At 51.5% G+C, this 26365-nt stretch overlaps 2 protein-coding genes across 3 annotated transcripts; one reads left to right on the forward strand and one right to left on the reverse strand.

Moving 5' to 3' along the window:
* Positions 1-7: 7 nt before the first annotated feature.
* On the forward strand, positions 8-8708 carry SRRD (SRR1 domain containing). Its single transcript, XM_037153282.2, has 7 exons — positions 8-187; positions 1793-1833; positions 4248-4507; positions 4605-4703; positions 6400-6554; positions 7006-7051; positions 7225-8708. Exons 1-7 carry the CDS (start codon positions 27-29, stop codon positions 7444-7446), a joined length of 984 nt encoding a protein of 327 aa, XP_037009177.2. The 5' UTR covers positions 8-26; the 3' UTR covers positions 7447-8708.
* On the reverse strand, positions 6979-25388 carry TFIP11 (tuftelin interacting protein 11). Of its 2 annotated transcripts, none has more exons than XM_037153280.2 (13): positions 25302-25388; positions 23015-23232; positions 20926-21079; positions 20467-20623; positions 18533-18660; positions 16777-16929; positions 12659-13186; positions 12449-12555; positions 11566-11734; positions 10857-11100; positions 10225-10367; positions 9403-9568; positions 6979-8122 (listed from the first exon to the last, which is right to left on the reverse strand). In XM_037153280.2, exons 2-13 carry the CDS (start codon positions 23221-23223, stop codon positions 7767-7769), a joined length of 2514 nt encoding a protein of 837 aa, XP_037009175.1. In that variant the 5' UTR covers positions 23224-23232; positions 25302-25388; the 3' UTR covers positions 6979-7766. The 2 variants fall into 2 exon arrangements, with proteins under 2 accessions (XP_037009175.1, XP_037009176.1); XM_037153281.2 differs by lacking the exon at positions 25302-25388 and adding an exon at positions 23740-23865.
* Positions 25389-26365: the final 977 nt, after the last annotated feature.

Genomic DNA, 26365 nt, shown 5'->3' on the forward strand with positions numbered 1-26365 from the left:
CCGCGCTCCCACGACGTCAGAGGCCAATGGCGGCGGCGGCGCTGGAACCCTGGCAGTGTGTCGCTCCGCGAAGAAGGCGCTCTGCGGCTCGGCGTCCGCGGCCCCAGGAAGCGGTGGCGGCCCCGAGCCCGGAGGCGGAGCCGGAGCTGGACTGTGGAGTCGTGCTTCGTCGCATCCGGGAGACCGAGTGAGTGCCGGGTCTGCCCTGAGCCCGAATCTTCACGCCTGTGGGAATCTCTCCGAGCCTCAGTCTTGCCATCTGTAAAGTGAGAGCAGGCGCAAACCTGGGGTTATTGTGAGGATTTCACGGTGGTTAAGAGCTCAATGCCGACTGGATTGTAGTAGGCGCTCAATAAAAGTTTTCATTCCTCTTACTGCAATTATAGCTGCGTCACCTTTGGGCAAGTTATGTCACCTCTGTGCCTCGGTTTGCTCATCTGTGAGTTGGGCGTGCAAAGAGTACCGGTAGGCTTGTTTTGAGTATTCAATGAATCGGTAAATGTAAACCATTTCGAATAGTGCCTTCACACTGCGCGTCGTAAACGCATTACCAGTGTTTGCTGTTGATGTAATGCGAATGCCATTAGTTGTTGCTAACGCTGGGGAAACAACACAAACACGTAATTATCATTAGTAGTTCATTGAACTGCTAAGTGGTACTGGCTTGAGCATTCTCCATACCCCATCAGTTTGAACAACTCAGCCTTGCTGGGATCCTGTTGGCGTGGAGTTTTAAAAAGACATAGACAGTGTATGGAACCAAATTTCAGACCCACTGCTTTGGCTCTCCAAAACCTGTTTTTCAAAGTACTCCATTATTATTCTGGTTTATCCCAGTCCCCATCCCTCCATGCCTTGCTCTGTATCTTAGATCGCACTTAGAATAGAAACACTCAGTAAACGTTACCTACTCTTGCCATTTCGTATTACTGCCTTTTTTTGTTTGTGGTCCTTCAGGGGCTCACTAAATAACAGCTTTCATTGGCACCTTTTCAGATAACAGCTAAAGGATCTTCACAACTGAAAGAAAGTTTATATGCTCCCCTCCCTGGGAATTAGGGTCAAGAGATGGTGGTGACTCAGAGGTTACCACTAAGCAGAAAGCAGGCTGACCAGCTATTGAGCCAGAGAAAAAAATGCAGCAGGGACTGTTTCTAGGATCTGAAGATGCCAAGGAGAATGGGGCGCCTAGGGCTTTGGAGAATTCTTAAGGCACTTTGCATTTATTGCGATGTTGTTACTCCTCCTCAACTTCTTCAGTATCCCCCTGGGAGCTCCCCATTTCTACCTGCACCCCCAAGTGCAGTGCATTCCCCACTGCCCTGCGAGGAGCCCAGCCCTCTTCATGTTGTTCTCCTGTGCACACATTGGCCAGTTTACAGAGTACTCCCTGTACATTCCAGCTCTCCTTCACCCTCTGCGAGGAACACAAGATTGGGTGTTTTTTTCAATTCTGTCTGTTCTCTGAGTCCCCTGAACAGTGGCTTGTGGCTTTTCAATTCAAATCCAGCTCTGTTGTGGGACCAAGGCTATGGAGCAGACCCAGAGCTGCCCCCAGGAATTGGGGGCCTCCTCCAGGAAGCCCTCTCTGCTGCCCTTTCTGAGCCCCAGCAGTAGGTGTTCTGGCTCTGCACAGGTTCACCTTATCCTCCTGTCACTGGAGGGTGGCTCTGTGTTTGAGGACATTCCATCGCTCTCCGCACATCCAGAGTGTGGTCAGGAGGAGGGTCACTGTTAGGTCGTTGGCCCAGAGAAGGATGGGAGATTATCACACCATTTTCTTTTCCAACAGGGCAGACCTGCTTATTTCCGATTTCTGGAGTTTGGCATTAGGTGAGTACCACTTCGCCAAGACTGAGGGTGGTAGGGGTGGGTAGAGGGTCTGAATTTTGTCAAAGAAAGGAATCCTACCCTCATTTGATGACATTTTGCTTCACAGAGCAGTGTGCGTTCTGGGTTCTAACTTGGACTTGCCTGTACAGCTTTGTGTTTGTGCTTCTTAACTAACTCTGACCCTCGGCTTCTTTATCTGTGACATGGAGGTGATAATGCATACTCTCTAGTGTAACTTTGAGTATTAAAGTGGCTGTTAAGTGCTCAGAACAGTTCCTGCCTACCGCACAGGAGGCAATGGGTATTAGCTGTCATTGTCATTACTATTGGAATTTGTACCGGGTTGACCAAAAGGTCCCTTACGGTTTTTCCGTAAATAAAAGACACATTTTTCATTTTCACCAATAACTTTATTGATTTGGATATTTCGAGTGTGTCAGCTATCTCCTGCTATTGGCTTCTAGTGGGCAGAGGCCAGATGTGCTGCTAAACATCTTCCAGTGCATGAGACAGCCCCAGGGCAAAGAATTATTTGTCCAAAATGTCAGTAGTACCAAGAAACTTCACAAACCAGTTTTGACATGTTCAGTCAGTCACAGCACCTTCTCCATACATTGCACAAATCATGTTTGTGTTTCAGTTGTGTTTTTACCTTTCTTGAAATAATAAAGCATAATATGCTGAAAATGTGCATTTTCTTCCATCTTCAATATTAAAATGACTGCACAAAAATTCACGTTTTAAGTTTTTTAAAAATTGTATATATTTGTAAAGAATTTTATTGATTTTAAAGAGAAAGGTGGATTTTCTCTTTAAAGAGAAAGACATCAATTTGTTGTTCCACTTAATTATGCACTCATTAGTTGATTCGTGTACGTGTGCTGACCAGAGACAACCTGCTACCTGGCCAGGTGATAAGTTTTTTTTTTTTTAATGCATGCAAATATGACAGCTGTCACAATATAACAAAATTATTTCAAGTGAGGTTAAAGACAGCTAACCACTACCAGAGCCATCGTATGGACAAAATGATGCACTTTCTGGCCAACCCAATATTGTCCTGCTCTTTGCCCCTGAGATTACAATGTACACTCCTTCCCCTTGCAGCCACCATCTCTTCCTAAACGGCACATGTGGGAACCTAAATATTAACACATGAAGTGGACTTACAGTACTTACAGTTTTTACTGAGGGACATTTAGTTTCCTTTATTGGTTTTTTTTATCATTAGTTTGCAGCGATCACCTTTATGCATAAAGCTCTTAAGTTTAGGGTGATCTTTTTAGGATATATTCCCAGAGATGAAATTATCTGGTGAAAAAGGGAGTGGTCAACTTGATATCCATTGTTTAGCTGTTCTCCAAAAAGTCTTTTACCAGCAAGGACTCAAAGAGCCAGTTTACCACACAACCTTTCCTGCTAGGGTCTTATTTAAAGGTGTCTCTGCTGCTAAGTGAAAATTCGTATCTTCTTGTGGGAACATACAGCACTCTGGGGTTTTTTTGCATACAGATTTGTGCAGCTAAATTCAGTAACAGTATAAATATAAAAGGAGAAGCAAGAGAAACCACCTCTATATGAGATTTAATGAGAATATTTTCATTAGACTCTAGAAGCCTCAACCTACCTTTTAAAAAAAATTTTATTGCATTTTTTTGTACTGCCATTTAAGCCCTTATGCCCTTTCCTGGCGATCACCACACTGCTGTCCACGTCCAAGAGACCTTTTTTCTTTTCGCTGCATCCTTCCACCCCCCATAGCCGTCTTCTTGCTCTGTATCGATGACTGTCTCTATTTTGCTTTTTAATTCAGTTTATTCATTAGATTCCACATACAGGTGAAAACATGGTATAACTTTTTACACATTAAATATTTCCTATTCCCACCCTGGCTGGGATGGCTCAGTAGATTGAACGCTGGCCTATGAACCTAAGAGTCACTGCTTTGATTCCCAGTCAGGGCACATGCCTGAATCTCTGGCCAGGTCCTCAGTTGGAGGCAACCACACAGTGGTGTTTCTTTCCCTCTCTTTATCTCTCCCTTCCCCTCTCTAAAAATAAAATCTTTTTAAAAAATCAGAATTTCAGGGCATTTACCAAGGACCTCCTGTTAAACTAGAATGAGTTCACATTAGAAGTTTAGATGGAAACAACCTGTAAATGAAAGCTATTTCTTCTTGAGACCCTCTCTGAAGTTGCAGGCTGTGGGGGTGCAGAGGCCTGGAGGGCCGCGTCTGCTGGACCCGGCTGCACGTGGCAGGCATGTGCGAGTGGAGCCGGTAGCCCTTCTCTCTAAGGAGTTGAAGCTCTTACCCCCCACACCTTTTCTCCCTGGATCTGGGACTTTTGTGGATGACTTGCTTTGCAGGGTCTGGGCGTGCTCTCTGACTGCATCTGGGGGCCTGCTCTTTCAGAAACCATCAACAAGTGTCTTGTGAAACACTTGGAGCAACTGACTGCCCCTGTGGGGGCTCTTTCAGAAGCCACTGGAGAGCTGCACCTCAACTCGTCACCGGGTGAGTCAGATGTGGCCCCCGGCTCCACCCCAGGAGAGACCCAGGTCACGGGGACCTGCAACTGGAAGTGTGTGTGTTACGGCATTGGGAACTTTGCCACCTGCGTCATAGCTCGAAACCAGCTGACATTTTTGCTTCTCTTCCTGGAAAAATGCCAGGTACATTTTTGGACTCTTTTATCGCCCTTCCCTGGGCCTTGCACACAAGAGTGCACACAGGCATTGGGTTGACATAACTCCTCTTTCCCACCTGCAGATTCCCAGAAGTCACTGCTGGGTATATGACCCTCTGTTTAGCCAACTTGAAATCGCAGTTCTCAACACCCTTGGGGTGATTGTCCTCAGGGAGAACGAGGTGAGTGGTCTAGGAAAGGGGCGTGGGGAGGGCTGTGTCACTGCTGGCCAGCTGAGCCCACCCTCTGGCCCGTGGGAGCCGGTTCCCTGTGAACGGCAGTCCCACCGCCTGCCGCTCTCCCAGTACCATCGCATGCAGCCAGGTCGTGGGCCCGGCGTCCTGTGTGAGAGCTAGAGAAAGGCCAGTTCCCCACATCTTGGACTGTTGTACCCACCAGAGAAAAGCAAACTACTCCAATGGTGTGAGCCAGAACACGTTGGGGTTACACGGTTTTGATGAGTCTGTGTCCCGAAATTATGCTGAGTTGGTGTTGACTGGTAGTGTTACATGTTAAAAGGGCGCAGAGTCTCAGTGCATCAAATGACGGCTTTCTGGTCGGAATTACTCTGTTCCAAGGGAGGTGATAAAAGGGGACAGGACGTCCTTCCCCTTGGGAGCTGTAGCTTAGTCACACCCTCAGCACCTGGCTGGCTGTGGATGACGCCTCTGTCCACCCCTGCATCCCCTAAAATAGTTGGAATTTGACATTTCTTGAGACCTGGAAAAAAGAAAATTTCACAAGCAGAGGGCTGACGCCAGTATGGGCCGATGCCTTTGAATTAAGTTGTGTTTTGCCTTGGGGATTACGATCATTTGAGTCCTCTCTGTTCTGAGAAACTGCCATCTCATTGCTTATTATGAAACACGAAAATTAGGCCCAGCTGAGACGAGGGAATTGTTTGCAAGCTGCTAAAACACTGCCGTTTAATTCTGATCATCTTTTCTGAGTGCCTGCTCTGTGCTAGGCAAGGAGCTTGGGGGAGTGCGAGATAAATGGGAGCCAGCCTGTAAACAAGCAAACGGTGAATCAGACGGTGGGGCAGAGCCGCACACTAGGAACTGAGATTTCCGAGAACTTTGTTTGGAGGGACTGAGGAGGGTTTCTGGGCCAGAGCTGGGATCTGAAGGTTGACCAGGAGTTTGTGGGAGGGGCAGGCCCAGGGCTGCAGGCAGCCTGTGCGGAGCCGAACCTCAGCCAGTTCGTTGTTAATGGAAGGGAAGCTGCGAGGACAGCGGAGAGAGGAGCGGCCAGGCCAGGCAGCAGAGGACCTTGTGTCCTTGCCAAGCAGTGTGGCTGCAGAGCAGCAGTTGTCAAGATGGGGCATCTGAAAAGGGCTCCGTGATAGGGACCTGAGGAAGTGCCACTGGAAGCAGGGGCTCACCAGACCCAGGACATGGGGACAGTAACCATGGCCGCCCCTCCTGCCCGTGCAGTCACAGACCCAAGAGGCCCTTCCGCTGACCCAGAGCTCTGTGTGTTCATGGGACACACAGCTGCCCAGTGAACACGAGTTCTTCCCCGCCGTCACAGTCTCCTTTTTGTCCCGTGTCGTCTTACAGCTTTCATGCACATCACTCACGTTACTACTACGCAGTGGAGTGGGGGGGTTTTCCCGTTTTGTGCTTAAGTTTGCTTTCCTCTCAGCTCGTCGTCCCCCGAACTGTGTTGCCATGATTGACAGGTAACGTGAGCGTAAGGGGCGCAGTGTGCTACACGCGTGCTGCACAGTGACCACCGCGGGAGGTTCCTTAACACACCCACCGGTTCACAGAACTACACGGTCATCGCACGCGCGTGTGTGTGTGTGTGTGTGGTGAGCCCTCCCTGCCCCTCGCTGTAAGAAGCGCTCACACTCCCGTGCGTGCTCGCCCCCAGGAAGGGAAGCGGCGCGTGCGCGGGGCGCCCACCATCTTCTACATGCCGCACTGTGGCACGGCGCTGTACAACAACCTCCTGTGGAGCAACTGGTCGGTGGACGCCCTCTCCAAGGTGGTCATCGTCGGGAACAGTTTCAGAGGGCTCGGGGAGAGGTAAGCCGAGCGTGGAGGGTCTGCCCGCCCCCCAGGGTCCACAAGCAGCGCGCGTCCCCAGGACTGCTCCTCGGAAGTGCTCTGGCACGGAACGCTGGGCCGAGGGCCAGAGAGAGGCCAGCCCCGGGTCAGGCTCTGAAGGCAGTTACGGCGGGGTTTTGCCCATAATGCCTCCCTTCCCTTATGATAGGCAAGATTTTTTTAAATGGGGAAAACCGTTGGATTTCTGCCTGTGCTCCTCCCGTCTCACCGTGCCTAGGAGCCTGCTCTGTTGTCCCTCCCTGATGAAATGGCTGCAGTGCCTGGGACAGTCACACTTTCTACTGAACGCCTACTCTGCACCCCCAATTTGTACAATTCTTACTGTATTTAAATCGCCTTTTGTTTGTCTTAAGTTGGATGAAATCACTTTCATACCTCCTAATCGTGCTTTAAAATCTTTTATCTCCAGGTTGTTGACAAGGATTCTTCGGGAACACTACACCTATGTTGCGAAGGTATATACCCCTGAGTGAAGGGGCCGGGGTGGAAAGGGGACGGAGTCCTCCCGTTTCTCTGTCGCTGGGAACCGCGTTGCCCAGACCCTGCAGGCGGACGCCGGTGGGGGCGAACTGAGGCAGAGCGGGGTTTGCTGTGACGGTCAAGCTTACTCTCTGTCTTCTGTGCTCAGATCCTAGAGGGACTGGAGGAGCACGCGTTCCCTCAGACTCCGCGGTACACAGACACATTTAACGACACCTCTGTCCACTGGTTCCCCGTCCAAAAGCTCACCCAGCTCTCCATGGACACCTGGGCGTTTCAGGAAGAGCCAGATTATCAGGGCTGTGAAGACCTTGAAATCATCAGGAACACCACACAAGATCCTCCTGCCACTGACTCGAACTTGCTGTAACGTACTCAGTGTCGGCTGAGGCAGAAGCAGCTGCTGCCAGAAAATAAAAGGGAGGGCGCCATGGTGGGGCTGCAGAGGACCCTCTCTGCTGTGAGCCACTTTGGGAGGGAACAGAAAGCCCCTCCACTGGGCTGCTGTGTGCAGAGCACGGCACACTGCAGAGGGACTTGGTAAGACGGCGTCACCGTGTTTCACAGCCCTCCTCAGCGACCTGGCCTGATGGGGGCACCAGTGAGTAGAGAAGCCCTCTTTCCAAGGTGGTGTAAAGTACTGTTTATTCACAGACGAGCCCCTCTGGGGCGCGGGGGTCCTGCCGCAGCCTACTTGGCCATGTCGATCAGGCTCTGCAGCGAGGTGGGCACCCATGTCTTCTCGCCCTGGACAAACACCACACCCCGGTCGATGTAGATGACGATGCGGCCGAAGGTGTACAGCTGCTTCCCTTCATGTCGCTTCCCGATGACAGGCATGAACACGATGTTGTGCTCCTCGGCCTTGGTCTCAATGAGATCCTTAAAGTTCATGGGCACGGAGCTGGCGGCCACGCCGATGCCCCTCTGGGCCATGTTCTCGGCCTCCCGTCGCTCCTGCATGGCCTCATACTGGAAGTCCTTCCTCCGCTCCGTGTGAGTGAGGTAGGCGATGTTCTCCCGTGCTCCAGGCTGCATGTAGGCGCCTGGGAGAGATGGAGGCAGCAGGTGAGGGGGTGTCCCAGCACACACAGAATCTAGGCCACAACTGGGCGAACCTCTGTAAAACCTGTCACCAAAGGGTAGCTGTGCCTCAAGTTCACAAAGCACTAAGACAGACGATCAAGCACCTAGACACTTGGCTAGAATCACACAAAAATGGGTCTGGAAGCTTCTGGCTAATGATACCTACTGGCCAGAGAGTTTCTGTTCCCGCCTCACTGCCAAAAAGGGAGCCTGCAGAACCTTGAAGACCTCGGGCCTGTACTAGGCGTGTGTGTAACTCACCACACAGGCCCCTGGGCCTGGAGGAATTTAAAGTGTATGTGGGGAGCTGGAGCCCAGATGTCGAAGGACAGAGAAGGACCATGTGGCCAGTACCAGCTGAGGGCTGCAGGTGGGGAGCTGGGGAGGCTGCAGGACTGTCTACAGGGCATGAAAACAGCCCACTGATACCCTCTGAAGGGCCTAGATAAAGATTAAAAACATTTACTTCATTCAGCACAATATTAAATAACCTATGAATTCCAAAGCCATTTTTGTGTAATAAAGGCTCATGAAACAGAAACTCCAGTCACAGCCACTGCTCCTAAGCTGTGTGACTCTGGACAAGCTCTCGGCCCTGTCGACCTCACGTGAGACGTGGTCAGAGGGGCCACTTGGAGAGGCGCTCGGACTCCTGGTCTAGGCAGCCACTCACCTAGAACTGAGGCGGGTGGGGAGGAGGTGTTAACTGAGCAGTCTGCTGCCCCCTCTGACCCAGCAGACACCCGCTGGGCACTGTACAAAACGGTACCTCAGTCCCTTTAGGTTTTTAGATAAAACCTAGAAGGTAGACATCACGATGGTTTTACAGGTAAAGAAAACGGTCTGAGAGATGTTAAACAACTACTGAGAGTCTGACCATACCCCGACTCCACTGTGAGCTGTTGCACGGGACTAGCACACCCAACGCTGGCTGAGCAGACACAAAAAGCCACACAGCACAGTGGTTATGAAGGTGGGCACGGAGGCAGACCCACATAGTGTGACCCTTGCTTAAATCTGCCCCCACTGAGGGAAAGGTGCCCCTCCCAGTCCTGGGAAAGCCGGCGGTGGTGCTCGCCAATGATGTACCGGCCTGGGGCCCGGGTCGGTGTCTGCTGGAGCAGACGGTGAGCCACGCTGGAGTCAGCCCACGGCACCTGAACACTCAGGTTCTGTGTCATTCACGTGTTCGGAAACAGGCGCTCAGGGCCAGGACATCCCAAACGGAATCCCCACTCACCGACATTGGAGGACACTGCCCTGTTCATGATGTCCAGGGCTTCGTTGAACTTGTCCTTGATGGACGGGTGTGCCAGCACTTGGTCTGAGAACATGGACTTCCAGCCCAGGTACCACTTGGTGATCTCCTCATAATTTGGGCTGTTACTGAGCCAGGAGCACAGCACCTGCCGAAAAGGTACAAGTAAGAAACTTGCATATACAGAGGCAATGAATGGGATCAAAACTTCTAAAGAGGCCCCGGCTGGGGGTGGCTCAGTGGACTGAGTGCCAGCCTGTGAACCAAAGGGTGGCCAGTTCAATTCTCAGTCAGGGCACATGCCTGGGTTGTGGGCCAGGTCTCCAGCTGGGGCCCTTGTGAGAGGCAACCAATTGATGTATCTCTTGCACACTGATCCTTCTCTCCCTTTCTCCCTCCCTTCCCCTCTAATAAAAAGAAAAAAAAAACTTCTAAATGGGAGGACCTACGTTTTAGCCACGGTCCTACACGCTGGTGATGTTTATGGGACTGAACAGCCAGGCACTTAGGAGGGTGGAATTTAGGGTCAGCTTGCTAGCTAAGTGCCTTGTACCTGAACTCTGCGCATCAGGTCTGTACAACAGGGGTATCCCATCCCAAAATCATGCAAATAAAGTGCTTAGAACATCCAGCACGTGGTAAATGGTCAAGAAATGGCACTTACTGTTGTCATTGCTTAACTTGTCCCTATCCTACCACGTAATTTTACTTTCGTTACCTGGTTACAGTACTGTCAACTGCCAGTTACCCAGGAATTAAGCGAAGCCTCCCTGCCCCCATCCCACCCCAACAAAGCAAACGTACCTGAAGCCACTTGGGGAAGAAGTGCTTTTCAAGAAGCCCCACCAGGCTGGAGACGGAGATCATCCCTTCCCAGTCGATGACCCAGTAAAAAGCATCCATGTGCTGCTGGTGGGGGTTAATGACTAGCTCTCCGAGACACATCCCTGGAAGAGAGACCCGGTCTCTGAGGCCAAGCCACAGAGGCACAAAGCACGCAGTCTTCACCAGCCAGTGTTGGCCTTGGGTCTGCTTTTAACAGTCAGCTGTGCGCTCTCGACATGGCAGTTCCTAAAGATCCGTTTCCTCTCTAACCCAGAAATAACTCATGTTTAGTGTCAAATACCACGAGAATCTCACAGCACCAGTGGCTGTCATGTTACCACCCTGGGCCAGACCGTTCAGGAACCAGGAGGCAGGCACACTGAGTCTGGTGTGGCCACCACAGCCCTTCGGTCACTGCCCTAAGGACCCGGTTTCATTTACATTCAGCCTCAATGCACAGAAAGGACACCTCCTACAGTGAGAAACGCCCTGTGCTCATCAGCTTCGTCCTGCGGCTCGAAGGCCTCGTTTCAGGAGCGCAGGCCCGACGCTGCCAGAGAACCAAGGCCCCGGAGCTGCGGGGCATGGACGTGTTTGCCCTGTTTCCTTACCCAGCTTGGGCACTATGTTCTTGACCATGAAGGCTTCCCAGGAGCCGGGGGTGAAGACGTCTTTCCAGGGCTGGAGGATGAGCTTGGCAGAGGAGTCGCTGGGGTGCCACTTCTGCAGGGCGCTGGACAGCTTGCTACGGATGGGGGAGTACAGCGGCTCCAGGCGCGCCTGCATGAGGGGGAGCCACGGGTGGATCCACGAGTGGATGGGGACGGTGTCCGTCAGCGGGTTCCAGCTTTCCACCTGCAGGAGGAACGGGAGCAGGGCAGCCACACGATGCCCTGTGTGGGTCACGGCCAGGAGGCCATGTGCTCTCATGGCCAACCGAGGTCCGGCCCTGTGCACGTGTGTGGAGAACACAGTCCCTCTCTCGTGGAGGGACGGGTTAGGGACAAAGAGGCAGCCAGGGTGCGTGGTAGGCATTTTGCATTACATTCCCTCAAAACAGACGCCCACATATAAACACAGCCATTCAACTGTATTACGTCTCAGAAATGGCACAGTTTCAGTTTTAAGAAAGAAACCAAGAGAAAGAATCCCCTATTAGTGGGGGCTCTTGGGAGAAAGGTGCAGCCTGAACAGCCAGAGTTTGCACAGAACACGAGCACGGCTGTATGAACTGCAGGCGTTTCCGCAGCACTGAGAAAGAGCAAAGTGAACCAAGTCCCCGTGGCTACCAACGATCTGCCTCCCAGGCCCGGGCCCTACCTCCTTCTGCAGCTTGGGGAAGATGAGCTGGTCCAGTATGTTGTCCAGGATCCACACGGGGACGATGTGCGCCCAGCTATCCAGGAAGTCCACCATCGGCTCACAGTTCCGTGGCTGCCACTGGGCGACGATATTTCGAACAAAGGGCATCCAGACTTCCCATATCAGCCTACGGGGAAGAGACAGGGCAGGCTGGCTCACTGCGCTGCCTGGGCTCACCGTGTGCGGAGTACACCAGCACCCGCGCCTCCCAAATAGGGAAGAGAAAGGTGCAGCCTGGAAATGCAGTCAGAAAGCCATCAGTCTGGTCTCCACACTGGCCTGACCTGCGCCCGCCTCTTCCTTGCTTTCCTGGCCGCCCACCCAACCCGGGGCCCTCATTCTAGGCAGTGCCTGCCTGCCTGGCAGGGCTGCTGCGGGGTCACACTGGCTCATGGCCCCTGCACAACGTCCCCTCTCAATGTGTCATGTGTTTTTCCATCCCGAGCTCTCTGCACAGCTACCACCTCTCACCTTTGGGCTCCAGATTAAATGTCCCCCGCAAAGACCTCTGCCTCAACCCACCCCCCGAAAGAGGTGTACGCCTTCAATATTCTGTACCGCTGTGCCCAGCTAGCACTGCAGGTTTACGTGACCACTTCTTACTACAGCCTGCCTATTCCAGTCACTGTGAAACTGCCAGGGTGAGCCCAGCACACGCACACTCCTCCTTAGATACCTGACAAGCAGGGGGCGAACTAATGACGGGGACTGAAATCCCCAACATGCCTGCATGTGGCAGAGGGCTTATAAAGGACGGTGCCCACCCCCCGCCACCATAGTGATCCTCCACAGCCCCCCAGGGGACAGCAGTGCGCACGCTCCGCACTGCTGCACAGGGTACCTGTGAAAGGCATCGGCCGAGAGGTCCTGCCCGCCGTGGGACAGGAGCTGGTCATTCTCCAGGAGGCTCTTCCACTTGGAGATGATCTCGGTGCCGTAGGTGCAGTCCTGAGGAGGAACGCAGCAGCTGAAGGGCGTGGTCCGCAGCCCCCCTCCCCCCAGACACGCTCTTGTGACCCAGGCATGCCCCGGACCAGGGCCAGCGACTCACTTTGAGGGGATCCCACTCCTTGAAGTACTCCTTCATGAGCGGGTAGACGATGGCCACGGCGAGGTCCACGCGGTCGGACATGCGGTACTCCTCGTAGTACTTGTCCTGCAGCGTCTCAAAGACGCGGGCGCACTCATCCAGCGTGAGAGGGTGGCTGCAGCCGGGCTGCATGCGCCGCTCGCACTCCTCCACCATCTCCAGGACTCTGCTGAGGTTGGCGATGACCCGCTCCTCGTGGTCCAGCACCTCCGACATCTTCTCCAGCTCGTGGGAGAGGTTGACCACCATGTCCCGCTCGTACTGCAGCTGCCGGTCGTTCTGGATGATCTCCTGCTCCGTGAGGTCGATGAGCAGCTGTAGGTTGTGCTCCAGCTCGGGCAGCGCAAAGCCTGGGGCCTTGGCCTCCTTGCCCGGCTGCGGCAGCTGCTGTGACTGCAGTGGCAGCCCGTCGTCGGGGATGTTGTGCTTGTTGCTGATCTGGCTGTAGCTGTAATAGACCTTCTGCTCCCGGCCGGTCATGTCTATGACCTTGGAGAATGGAAGAGGGGGCTGGTTAGCACTCAGCACTGCTGCACTGTAAACGATACCCCTAGGGCTGGGGACGCAGTGTGAGGAGCAGGGTATGAAACCGCCTGCTCAGCCAGCAGAGCCAGGGGAAGGCAGGGGGTCCATGCTGCCCTGTGTTAGAGGCGGCTCGGGGTCCCTTTGGACAAAGCAGATGGAGAAGACTTTCTAGGAAAACTGATGAAATTTGAATATAACTGTTTAGTAGAGATGAAAATCTATTTTCATGGAAAAGTAGAGGCTATTCCAATCAAAGCAGCTGATCAAGCATATATAATCAAAGTAACATTTTGGTTAAAAAAACATGTATGTTTCAGCAAAGATCTGGAAGGATGTACATCAAGATCTGAAAACTACAAGAAAGAAGGAAAATGGTATTTTATTTTGCCTCTGTATTGCCTAATTGTCTAAAATATACCACACGCTGCTCTGTAATAATACAAGTTTAATTTAAAAACAAAGTAAAACATACAAAAACCCAGTTACTGGCCAAAGGCAACCTAGGAAATGAGCTCACTCCAGCATGTCAAGAGGACGGAGGACTGGAACACGGACCACACTGGAACGGGCTTACTGACCGTCTCCGTGAAGTGCGAGCCGAGAACCGCCCGCACCAGCTGCGCTCAGGGAAACACACACTCCGGCCCACGCTACATCTGGGTGGGCCTGGATGCCTGACTTTCTCACCAGGACCCAGATAACCTGAGGCACGGCGCCCTGACACTGAGAGCCCCACTCAAGACTGAGTGCCACAACACTGTCGCGCCTACCCAGACTACTGCACACAGCTGTCACCACTGTTCTGTGGCTACTCGGGGCAGTGAAGGAAAACCTAAGACTAGGCACATGATTGTGTGATAATGCAATCTGTTCTTTTTTACTTTAAGACTTTATTTATTTTTAGAGAGAGGGAGTAAGAGTGGGAGAGAAACATCAGTTGCTTCTCATATGTGCTCTGGCCAGGGACCAGACCCACAACCCAGGCATGTGCCTGGACTGGGAACTGACCCTGTGACCTTTAGCTTTGCAGTACGATGCCCAACCAACGGAGCCTCACTGGCCAGGGCTGTAATCTAGTCTCAACACCAACACGTGCAGCGCTGCCGTGCCCAGAGGACCGTGGCCTGCCTGGTCAGAGAGGGGGGCACTCCCTTTCCAGTATCTAAGTGCCTTAAAGACGGTCCTGTTCCTTGATTGTCCTGTGACTTCTAAGATTCTATCCTTAAAAAAATGAAACCAAGGCTTAATGTGCAAACCATGCCTGTTGAAAACGGAACCAGGGAGGATGGAGGCATAGGTGGATGTGCCGTGCCTTCTCACACAACCAAGTTTAGGGACAACTAAATATTAGCAACAGAAAACACAGCCAGAACGCGGAAAATTGAACTTTTCGGAAGTCCGTTAACAACAAATTCTGCAGCCTGACCGGTAAGGGGCTAAACCAGTGGCTGGTGAAGCGAGATTGCACAGGAGGTCTCGGTCAGCCAGACTCAGGCGCGGAATCCAGACGCGGAATCCAGGCGCAGGGTTGGACCTAGTGAGCGAGGAGCGAGCAACCAGGCGAGCGACCGCGGGGGAGACAGCGGGGCAGCGGGGCTGCGTATTGACTGAGGTCGCGCATTTGTGCGCGGGTGGACAGGTGAGGGAGTGGGCGGTTGGACCTGGCCGGCAGGTCCCCACAGCAAGCGGCAGTGGAGGGCGCCGCCATTTCCCTGCTCTGACCCCACCTCCACATACAGCGTCATAACCCAGCGACTCTGAGTGGCCCGGCCCAGGTGAACCACCTAAGGTGCTGCTCCTCCGCACCCAGCTGTGAGAAGCGGCAGAGGGGGTCGCCATTTCCCCGCTCTGACCACGCCCCCACATACAGCGTCACAACCCAGAGACCTGGGAGTCCAAGGCCCCGCTTCTCACACTTAAAGGGCCAGAACAGACCAAAAATGTCGCAGGAAGACCTCAAAGCCCCAGAGATAAATCGAAGCGACGAAGAAATAGCAAAACTCACAGACACACAGTTTAAAACATTGGTGATCAGGATCCTCACAGAACTGGTTGATTATACCGACAAATTAGACAAATATATGAAAGCAAAACTAATTGAAATGAATGGAATTGCACAGGACACCAATAGCAATGAAAAGGAAACTGGGACTCAGATCAATGGAGTGGACCAGAAGGAAGCAAATAATGGCCAAACAGAAAAGAGTCAAGAAGCAAGAATTCGAAGAAATGAGGAGAGTCTTAGGAACCTCCAGGACATCTTTAAACGCTCCAACATCCGAATTATAGGGGTACCAGAAGGGGGAAAGGCACAGCCACCAGTGGAAAAATTATTTGAACAAATAATAAAGGAGAATTTCCCCAATCTGGCAAAGGAAATAGACTTCCAGGAAATCCAGGAATCTCAGAGAGTACCAAAGAAGTGGGACCCAAGAAGGAACACACCAAGGCACATCATCATTACATTAGCCAAAATTAAAATGAAGGAGAGAATCCTAGAAGCAGCAAGAGCTAAGGGGACAATCACCTATAAAGGAGTCCCCATCAGACTGTCAGCAGATTTCTCAAAAGAGACCTTACAGGCAAGAAGGGGCTGGAAAGAGGTATTCCAAGTCATGAAATCTAAAGACCTACATCCAAGATTGCTCTATCCAGCAAAACTTTCATTTAGAATGGAAGGACAGATAAGGTGCTTCTCAGATAAGATCAAATTCAAGGAGTTCATCATCACCAAGCCCTTATTATATGAAATGTTAAAGGGACTTATCTAAGAAAAAGAAGTTAAAGAAACATGAACAGTGAAAGGACAACAAACTCACAGTTATTAACAACCACACCTAAAACGAAAGCAAACTAAAAGGACAGCTAGATCAGGAGTGGAAACATAGAAATGAAGATCTCAAGGAGGGTTAGCAACAGGGGAGTGGGAGGAAGAGAAGGGGGGGAGAAGGTACAGAAAATAAGTAGCATAGAAAATAGAAATAGATAGAAGATAGATGGGGGGGCAAGAATAGCATGGGAAATATAGAATCTAAAGGAATTGAGACACATGGTCATAAACTAAAGGGGGGGTAATGGTGGGGATGGGGGGTAGGGAGGAGGGGAATGAAGGGGGAATAGAACAACTGTAACAGCATAATCAATAAAAAATTAAAAAAAAAAAAAGAAAACGGAACCAGGGAAAGGGTAAAGGTCTCGCAGTGAAGGGAGTGCAGTTTCAGTACAGCCGCCCCCTGGAACTCCGTGCTCATTGAAGATCGTGGCCACACTGGGTTTTCGGTAATTCCCGGCTGTAGGCTTCTGAAAGGAGGGCATGCTGTCTCACTCCTCGGGTGCAGGGAAGCGTGCCGGGCCCATGGCAGGGACTGGACAGCTTCCTGAAGGTGTGAGCCCACTGAATGCTGCTCTCAAGTGAGAAAAGCAGGATGGGAAAAAATCCCGGACAGAATCCCGAAGAACCCTCAGAAAACGTCTGGTGACGGACTCGGGGCTGTGGGACTACTTTTTGTCTTCCAGCGCCCCATCCTAGACCAGGTGTCCCAGGGCCCACATACCTTGACCTGAGACAGCTCCTTCTGTGGAGCGGAGAGCTTCTTGCTAATCCTGCCCTTGGCCTTCAACTCTTCCACTGTCCTGTAAGAGTATTTGGGCTTCTTCTTGCTTCCGCTGGGGTCTTTCCTCCACTGGCTCAGCTCCTTCTGAAACTCCTGGACCAGAGGGACACAGCCTGTCACACGAGCACACCACTTTCACAGCAGGCGGGGCCACTGAGACCATGAACAGACATCTGGAGCTGCTATCTTAGATGTCCACCAGGTCCTGTGCTAAGGACTGTGCCCACGTGACACTGAAACCACCTAATGATACTCCTGGGACAGCCACCCCCCTTACGAATAATGAGGTTTGGAAGGCAGGTGTGTTAGACTGGAAAGAGAAACAAAAATAAAGACAAAGGCAATAGTTACCAAGCATCTGCTATATTGAGCACAATGCTGGTTTGGAATTTACCTTGTGTAAAACTTAGAAACACAACAAAAAGCATTTTTTTTTTGGTACATAAAACCCTGGTTCTAATTTAAAATGAGGGTAAATAAGCAGGCCCCTAGGTTTGAAGGCAAAACCATCTTTTATAAGCAGCGCTGCAGAACTTTCTTGCAGGACGATCTACAGGAAAGGAGAAAGCTGTTAGACTGGGGGTGGCAGAGTTCAGCCCATTGAAGTGGGTTTTATGTTTGTTACTTTGTTTTTCTCACATTGGTCTAACACTTGTAACATTTTCCTAAAAGAAAAAAATCTGGACCTCTACACTGGGGAAACCATTAAATAAGGCAACACTGCGCCCACCATCTATGTGGCAATAATTGCCCAGAGCCAAACAGAAACTACAGCTTTAGACGGGCTATGCCTGCGCCTCAAGCCCCACCACGCCCTGCTGCCTCTCACCTGGCTCACCTGCCCCACTCTGTTGAATGCCGGGCCCCTGTTAGCTTCCAGGTCTGAGAGCCCCTGACTCAGCAGCCAACCCCCCACTATCAAATGCCCCCTTCCTCAGTAAAAGGACAGGGTCAGTGACAAGAATGGTGACCACACGAGTCTTCACAGTGTCGTGCTTCCCCCATAAACACAAAGGGGAAAAGAGTACCTGTCGATCAGGAGAGCCGGCCCCTTCCATCACTGCAGCAGAGCCATACACGGCTGACAGCAGGTGGCTCCCTGCTGCACGTGGGATGCCAGCCCGGCCCTCAGTGGCCTTCAAGGCCAGGTGGCGTGGGCCACCATCTCGGCGCGCTCCCTCCGCCCTGCTTGGCGTGCTGCCACCCTGCCACACGTGCTGCCACGGCGCCTCCTTAGCACCTCTTCACTGCCACGCTCAGGGCTGGGCTGTGACCTCTGGCCTCTGACTCGCCTGGGGCCAATGCCCTCTCTCCAGCCGGGGTAACAGAAACGTCTTCTTCCTGAGGTCTTTCCTGACCACCCCCTGACCACTTCATTGGAAGCGAGTCACCCCCCCCCCACACACACACCCGCTGCCCCGACACACACACACACCCGTCTTATTTTCTACCCTGGCACTTCTTAGCACTCACTGCTCCTTCCAACCCCACAGTAGCTGACTGTGTGCTGACTGTGTGCTGCCTGTCTGCCCCAGGCCCTAGGCCATGCACGCCCGCCCTCCAGCACAGTGACCGGCCCACACCATGCAATGACCACGTGAAGACTGACAGTGAATGAACACGTGAGCAAATGAAGGAACGAACAGGTAAGAATGGCCCAGACACCACCCACCCGCACCTCCCGGCTTCCAGTCACCTCTTCCGCTTCCTCTTCGGAGTCAACCACGGGGAAGTCCTGCAGGGACTGGGTGGTCCGCTCCGAGCCGTAGGCTCCCACGGCGCCTTTCCCCTTTCTCTGTTTGGCTTCGATCGGGTTAATGATGCCTGACAATTTCAGCAAAAGAGAAAAAGAGAGACTTCAGATGACAGCAGTTCCTGCATTTTAACAGGTCAGTCCGTGAACTCACACTTCCTGGACCCACCATGCCATGCGGCCCAGGAAGGAGCGCCCCTCCGCCCCGGGACACTGCTCACGTCCTGTGCGATCAGTGCCTCTGAGCGTTGACGCTGCCGCAGGGCAGTTTGCTGACGTGAGGCTACTTATGTCCAGTGCACAGACTACCGTTTCCCCTCGGGCTCATGTTACGATGGAGCACCTGTAACAGGGAACTGTGGCGGGCTGATCCTATGCTCACTGGGAGCCTTTAATATGGAAAGTGAAGGGGTTCAGATAATATATTGATTCTGACTGAAGCAGGTAAAGCTGCATTTGAGATTCCATCTATTCCACATTCATACCATCTGTGCTCAACTCATTTTAGAATGTGCTTAAGCCTTGGAAATAAATGTTCTTATAAAAGAGTTCATAAACAAAACCACATTTCAATAAAAATTTCCCCTCACCCCAAACTTTCCCCCACCTCCCACTTCCAGTTAGCACCGCTGAGATCACAATTCGAACACACCCCACTCCCATTCCTGGTCACCGCTGCTATCTCCACTTCACATCGTGGGTTTTTCATCAGCTAGGGTTTCCCACACATAACCCGGGTTTGAGCTGCGCTGTGATTCAGGGAGCGGTCTGTGAATCACAGAGCACACGACTACTCACACCCACTCGGGGCTGTGCCTGGGCAACGGCTCATGGACAAGAACAGCCATCTCCTGCGGGATGGCTGCAGCTGCCTGCTGTGAGTGGCCCTGGCACCAGGGAGCTGAGAGCCTGGGAGAGGGGCTGTCTTGACGGGGCTTTGGATCCGAGGCCAGGAGGAGAAAGGGTGTCTCAGTGAGGCTGGAGGTAACTGATGCAGGATTTGCTCAGCCAACTTCATAGCTACATGTCTCTCACTACTAAAAAAGCTACACACAGCCCTGGCTGGTGTAGCTCAGTGGATTGAGCGTGGGCTGTGAACTAGAGGGTTGCCAGTTCAATTCCCAGTCAGGGCACACGACTGGGTTGCCAGCCAGGTCCCAGTATGGGGCGCACAAGAAGCAACCACACACTGACGGTCCTCTCCTCCTCGTTCTCCCTCCCTTCCCCTCTATCTAGAAATAAATAAATAAAATCTTTTCTTTAAATTTAAAAAGGCTTTAAAAAAAAGGAAAAAGCTACACACAATGTTTTGTGAATATTCCCAAAGCACAGACAGCTATGTTTGCAAAACTGAATGTGAGCAGGGACTACGAACTCTCAGGCCTTCGGGGCCCAGGAAGATTAATGGAAAGGAGTCAAGCGGACTGCATGGGAGGGCGGGGGAGGGGGCAGCAGGCTGTGGTGGAGAGCAGGCCATGCACACTGCCCCGAGGCAGCTGTGACCCAGCTGAACCAGGTACTGCCAGGCGGACCTGGAATGTTAGGTGAAACGATCCGTTTTTAATTGCTGGCAACAAAGCCAACTTTTTTTAGAACCACTGGACAGGCCAAAAAGAAGCCTGTCTTCCATTTATGATTTATGGATTTGCAACCTGTTTTAGACCCTAACCCTCTCCTCTTGCTGGAACAAGCACTCATCTGAGGCTGATACTGCAAGACAGCTCAGGAACACAGCTTGTCCTGTGCTGGACCAGGCTGAGGACTTGAAGTGCTTTCAGAGGAGAAAAGGCAGACCAGGCCCCACAGTGCCCTCCTTCCCCACCCACCGCCTGCACCCGGCCTCCCTCATCCGAACCGACAACAGCGCCGGTGCCTACCCTGTGCATTCTTCCCCAGGCCCCTCCCAGGGACGTAGCCCATCTTCTGCAGAAGCTTCTGTCCAATTCCTTTTGTGTGTCTTTCCCAGCTGCCAAAATCCATGAATGACTTGGTTCCTCCTGCAAAACCTTTCTGGCTGGGTTTAAAATTGCCACCCTGAAAAGAAACATCAAAGCTTAGTTGATGAAAAAGAAGAGAAACCTAAGCAAGCAAGCGTGGCCGATGGGACACCATGTGACATGTCATACGGACCGAATGCACATCTATGGTGTGTGTGAGGCCAGAAAAGGGGCAGCACCGCACACTTCACACCTCGAAGCGCCCACCACCACACGGAGAACCCCACAACTGGACTTCAGCTGCACCCCACGCCCCGCCCCACTCGCTGGGACAGGCTTAGGCGGCAAGGACCTTCCAAGGCTATTACTAAGCTCACAGTCCCTCAGTAAAGATGCTACCGTTTTTAATTTCTTTGGTCCGAAATCCTTAGGAAATTCATCCTGCTTAACGGGTTTCTCTTCATCCTCAGAATCTTCCAGCTCCGCCTCCTCCGCCGCCCCTTTCTTGAGCCCGGCACTGATGAAGTTGACGGGCGCGGAGTAGTCACGAGCCCTGCAGACAGACAGAATGCCCATGGGTAGACGGAAAGAACTCCCCGTAGCCACGCCTCCTAGAACTCCACTGGCCAAAGGGTTCCTTACAGCGGAGCTCATGGGATCCATTTAAAAAGCAACACTTTACTTATATCAAAAGGGGCCCAGGTCTGGCTTACTGTTACTGCACTTCACATTTTTATCTGATGGGCTTGAATCAGCTCTCTGGCTAAAGAGCTGTCAATATCGGTGCAAAGCTGACTGAATGTTCAATAAATGATGTGATAATCCAACTTCCCTTTCACTCTTTTTTTTACAGTGCCAAGCCTGGTGTACCACACTTACTTTAAAAAGCATTTGTTCTGGACACTATTTCAAATGTAAAATCAAAGAGAAATTATGACAGCTAAAAATCATGAATAAATAAAAACACATTAAAAGAGATTACATGAATAGAAAGTATATTAACAATTATATCAAACTGAGAAAAAGTATGTGTCCATTAAATTTATTTGTAAATGAAAACTACACAATAATACCTAAGAAATTAACTCTTGAGAAGGAAAGTATTAATTTTAACTGACTGCCTCAAGAACAGTACTTAAAATAGGTCATTAACCACAGCTCCCTTTTGCATAAACTGAAGCTAGTACTTTTGTATTGTGGGTTAAAGCAACAGAGAGAAGGTTCTAATGAAAAACCCTGGGAATACTGCAAAATAAAGCGATGCTTTATAAAATGACTAACCTAGAAATTAAACATCCCCACGAGAGCAACACAACAGAGAATTCCTTCTTGAAAGATGCCCTATACCTCAGTGGGTAACAGTCTGAACTCTGGGGTCAGACAGGCCCAGATTCTCCCAGCCTAGCCGTGTGGCCTTCGGCTGCAGCTCCTTCACCTACAAAATGGGTGGTGACTGTGGTGCCTGTCTCGTAAGGTAAAGAGGACCAGGCATGGGAGAACCCTGGACAAGCAAGCAGCCAACAGATGCTGGCTGCTATTATCTTGTGACAATGCAGTTCTTGACCCCCGATCTATTCATCATCCACTTTCAGATTTCCTTGCCAGATGAGGGGAGGCTGAACTATACTTTCTTCTCTCAGGCACAATCTCAATGGGCTGGAGCCTGCAGGCCACGGATGGGGACAGAGAGACAAACCCAAACCTGCTACACACTTTGGTTGAGTAAAGTGTGGGCCACACACATGGATTCACACTGAGGAGACTTTCGGCCTCAAGCCTCATCTGTCCCCATCCTAGCCAGAGCCTCTGCCACCTCCGTAGGGACTGCAGCCTCAGCCCCCTCACAGAGCTTCCAGCCCACAGTGGCTCCACACCAACTTTGTACATCAGCAGAAAGGTCTTCTCCAAACATCACCCTGCCCCCAGCCACACCCTCTCCAACAGAGCCCCAGGCCTCTTCTCAAACTACACCCGACTCCCTTTCTCGACTGCAGCCGGCAAACCCATTCACATCCTCATGGGTACCCTGCTGCCTCCCGTCAAGGGCCTGGGCCTCTCCTCCCACCCTAGTTACCTCCTGTTCTCCTTATCAGCTCCACGGTTGCTTCTCTAAAGAAATCTCCCCTGCCCTCTCCCCCAGGTCAAAAATCCTACAATGTGCTCTCCCCCAGGTCCCAAATCCTAGTTACACACTGTCGATTACTACCCATCTCCACCCACCAGGGTCTGGGCTCTCAGCAAGGACTGGGTCTACCGCACAGGGCCCTACATCACTGCTCAGCAAGCACCAGCCGGTGATCAATCAGTGAAAGGGCAATGCTTCTCTCTTAAAGAGAAAGCTGAGCCTCACTGGCTGACATCTCAGCTAAGGGACTTGGTAAGGCCAGGAGAGAAGTGTATATTTAGTGGGGTATCCCCCGAAACCCCTCTCCGGCTACCCCAACCCCTTCCAGGCTACAAAGGGAAGCAGCCCCGTGCCAGCCGGTACCGTTTGCCTCCAAAGCTGGGCCGCTCTTCATCCGAGTCGCGCTCTGCCCACACTCCATAGGTGGCCTCTTCCTTGGTCTGCCAATGCCGCTGCCGGTTGGGGTTGAACTCATTCTGCAAATCCCAGTCAGTGATCTCAAAGTTCTCCCTCTCATCCTCGTCATCATCCATGTGGCCTTCCCCGTCCCGGTACAAGTGGGACAGTGACATAGCCAGTCACTAAAGGAACCGACAAAAAAGGCACAGTCTGTGGTTAAGTTCTCAGGGCATCAAGAGAAGACTTCCTTGTGAGTTCCTATTCCTTACTACCTTCAGAACTTCCTGTGAACTCAGAGTCCATTAAAATCATTGTTTCAATTCCAAACGCAGACATTAAAAACATATAAAACATATTTTAAAAAACAATCAGTCATAAAACGGGTGGAACGAAAGACTAGTCCCAACAGTCAATGTGACTCAAGCGTCTTATTTCCTTGTCCTACTCGGTGTCATAAAACATTTCTCACACAAACCACAGGAGAATAACATTTAAGTTATTCCATAAATGACTGCCTCGGAAACTGTAGCCATTGTCCCAGGCATGGCTACATCCCTCCACGTTTTTTTTTTAAAGATTTTATTTATTTATCTTTAGAAGGGAAGAGAAGGAGAGAAACATCAGTGTATGGTTGCCTCCTGTAGGTCCCCCACTGAGAACTGGCCTGCAACCCAGGCATATGTCATGACCTGGAATCAAACTGCGGTCCTTCGGTTTGCAGGCCCGAGCTCAATCCACTGAGTTACACCAGCCAGGTAACATTTTTGTTGTTTTTCCTACTGCTGAGAAAGGTGTATCTGGACCCTTGGCAGTCCCAGGAAGTGGTTTCTTCAGAATACACTTTCTGAAACACATTATCTAATGAGACCTTAAGACTCAGTTTTCCTCCCAAAACACGAACCAACCTCTTCTTATAATCTGGAAAGTAGCTGTGTTTAAGAACCCTACCTTGCCTTAGTTGGTGCACTCCAGTGGATTGAGCACCGGCCTGCAAACCAAAGGGTCACCAGTTCAATTTTCAGTTGGGGCACAAGCCTGGGTTGTGGGCCAGGTCCCCAGTGGGCGGGCATGCGAGAGGCAAGCACACATTGATGTTTCTCTCCTCTTTTTCTCCCTCTCTCCCAAAATAAATTAAAAAAAATAAAATCTTTTTTTTTTAAAAGAACACTACCATAACAGTCCAAACAGTTCAACTGTAATAGAAAATTCGGCTCTCATTAACTGGGTGAGCAGACTCAGCAGTGCCTTAAATGCACTAACTAGCATACCAGCCTCAGAGAATGTTTGTAAGGCAGAGTCAATGAGAGGGCAATTAGAAGAGGGGCTCAAGGAACAACAGTTGGTATTGCAGTCCCACCATTACCTTCGTCATCATTACTATTATTAGATGGGGGGGGGGGGGACCTAGCAAAGTGACTGAGAAATCGGGTGTTAAAATCACAGCCTTAGTTCAAATTCCCACTCTACGAGGCACTTGGTGTGAGTATTAAATGCACACTAAGTTCCCCGCCTGGTGCACTGCACAGTAATACATTCGCTACATGATTGTAACTTTTGCTTGCCAGTTGCCGCAAGCAGCCTTCAGGAACAGGGAGTTCATGACTTCCACAGGCAGTGTCTACCTCCTCTGCTCTGTTAGATAGTTTTTTTCCTGCTTATTCTACTCACTGGTGCACCGGTTGGGTGCCTCTGGACCCACCCCACCCAGGAGAGCGAAGGATAAAAATGTTCCGCGGCGTCCCGCAAACATGGGAGACAAGAATGGTACTGCCTCCCTGGGCACTGGACATGGTAACGCTCACAGAGTTGTCACGAGTTAAAGAGCCCTCGGCTAGTGCTAAGTACCTGCTGGACGCTTCAGACCAACAATCTAACGTAACATCAAGATACTTCTACCAGATTGGTTCTATCGGCGTTTCCACGCTCCGGGTGAGCAAAATGAGGCCCGGAAAGGTTAACAACTTGCCCTAAGTTCCACAGCTGGCCAAGGCTTGAAGCCAGGCTGCCTTGATGCAAAGGCTCCGGCGCCTGTCTACCCTACAGTCCAGGCTTCGTGGTGGGAGTTCCGTTTCCAAATCGATCCAGGCCCCGACGTTCCGGTAACCCCGAGCGGGCCCGCCCCCCTCCCGGCCCCAGCAGGGCTGTCTGCGAAGTCCACGCCGCCGAAGCCGAGCCCTGCCTCCCCGGACGCCCCACCTACACCCTCCTGGGCTGGAGTTCCCCGTCCTTTCCACTCCCCAGCCCAGCTTGCCTCGTCCAGGTTCGACGTCCCCAACAGTATCCCACCCGGTGACTGAAGCGCGCCGTTCTGGATGTCGAAACCCGGACGTGCCCGGTCCGGCGCGCCGGAAATGACGTTTGCGATAGCGGAAATGGCGCGCTGGTTGCCAAAGCAGCAACGGAAGGTTTGAGCGGCTTTGGCTTAGAGAGGCCGGGCTGAGATGGAGAAAGTAGACTCAGACTTTCAGGGTCCCGCGTGGCTGGGTGGTGCCATCCCCGCTAAGTCGGCCTCCCTGCCGCACCCCTGGGCTTCTAAGGCGACGCCCAGCCTGTAATGAATGGTGTGGACCTCGCCGAGCCTCTTTTGCCAGCCTGGAATTCTAAATTTGTAAAATGAGGATATAGGACTAGTTCATAGGATACTTGTGAGGAATTGTGTGAGACATCAAGGGAGCCGGGACACGGCATTCATATGGGAATAGTGAAGGTCAAGACTGTATCCCGTATCTTCGGGGTCTCACTATAAGCATGGTGTGGGCACAGAGCCTAATACAGCAGTTTGATGGCATGAAGGAATGAATGGGCACACTCTAGAGGTCCCAAGTATTCCCTCCACGAAATCTTTCCATTTTCTTTCTTTCCAACAAGTTCAGAAAATGCAATGGACAAAATCATCCCTCCAGAGAATCCCTCACCAGCTATGAACTCTGTGTGGGGACATGGGCCTGGAGTTCTAGTCTCAGCTTGCAACTTAACCAGCTGTGGACCTTGGGTGTGTCATAGTTCTCAAAACCGCGGTTTTCTCCACTGCAGAATGGTTGAAAAACCCAATGAGATACAATATGTATGCAACTAAGACTGTACACAGTACACATTAGATGCTTAGGAAGTGTTAGCTGTTCATGTTTGCATAGGTTCTTGATCTCCTCCCAGTGGAAAATCCCAGAGGCAAAGAGTGGAGTAAACAAAGAGCACTGGACTTAGAGTCAAAAGACTTGGGTCCAACATCCCATGGTTGTTATTAATTAAAATGAGAACCTGCATGAAGTTAATTAAATGCCGACTTCTTAGGAATGGGGGCTGGAATTAAATAGT

This window comes from Artibeus jamaicensis, unplaced genomic scaffold, assembly GCF_021234435.1.
Source record: "Artibeus jamaicensis isolate MK-2021 breed Jamaican fruit bat unplaced genomic scaffold, CSHL_Jam_final contig_525, whole genome shotgun sequence".
Lineage (NCBI taxonomy): Eukaryota > Metazoa > Chordata > Mammalia > Chiroptera > Phyllostomidae > Artibeus > Artibeus jamaicensis.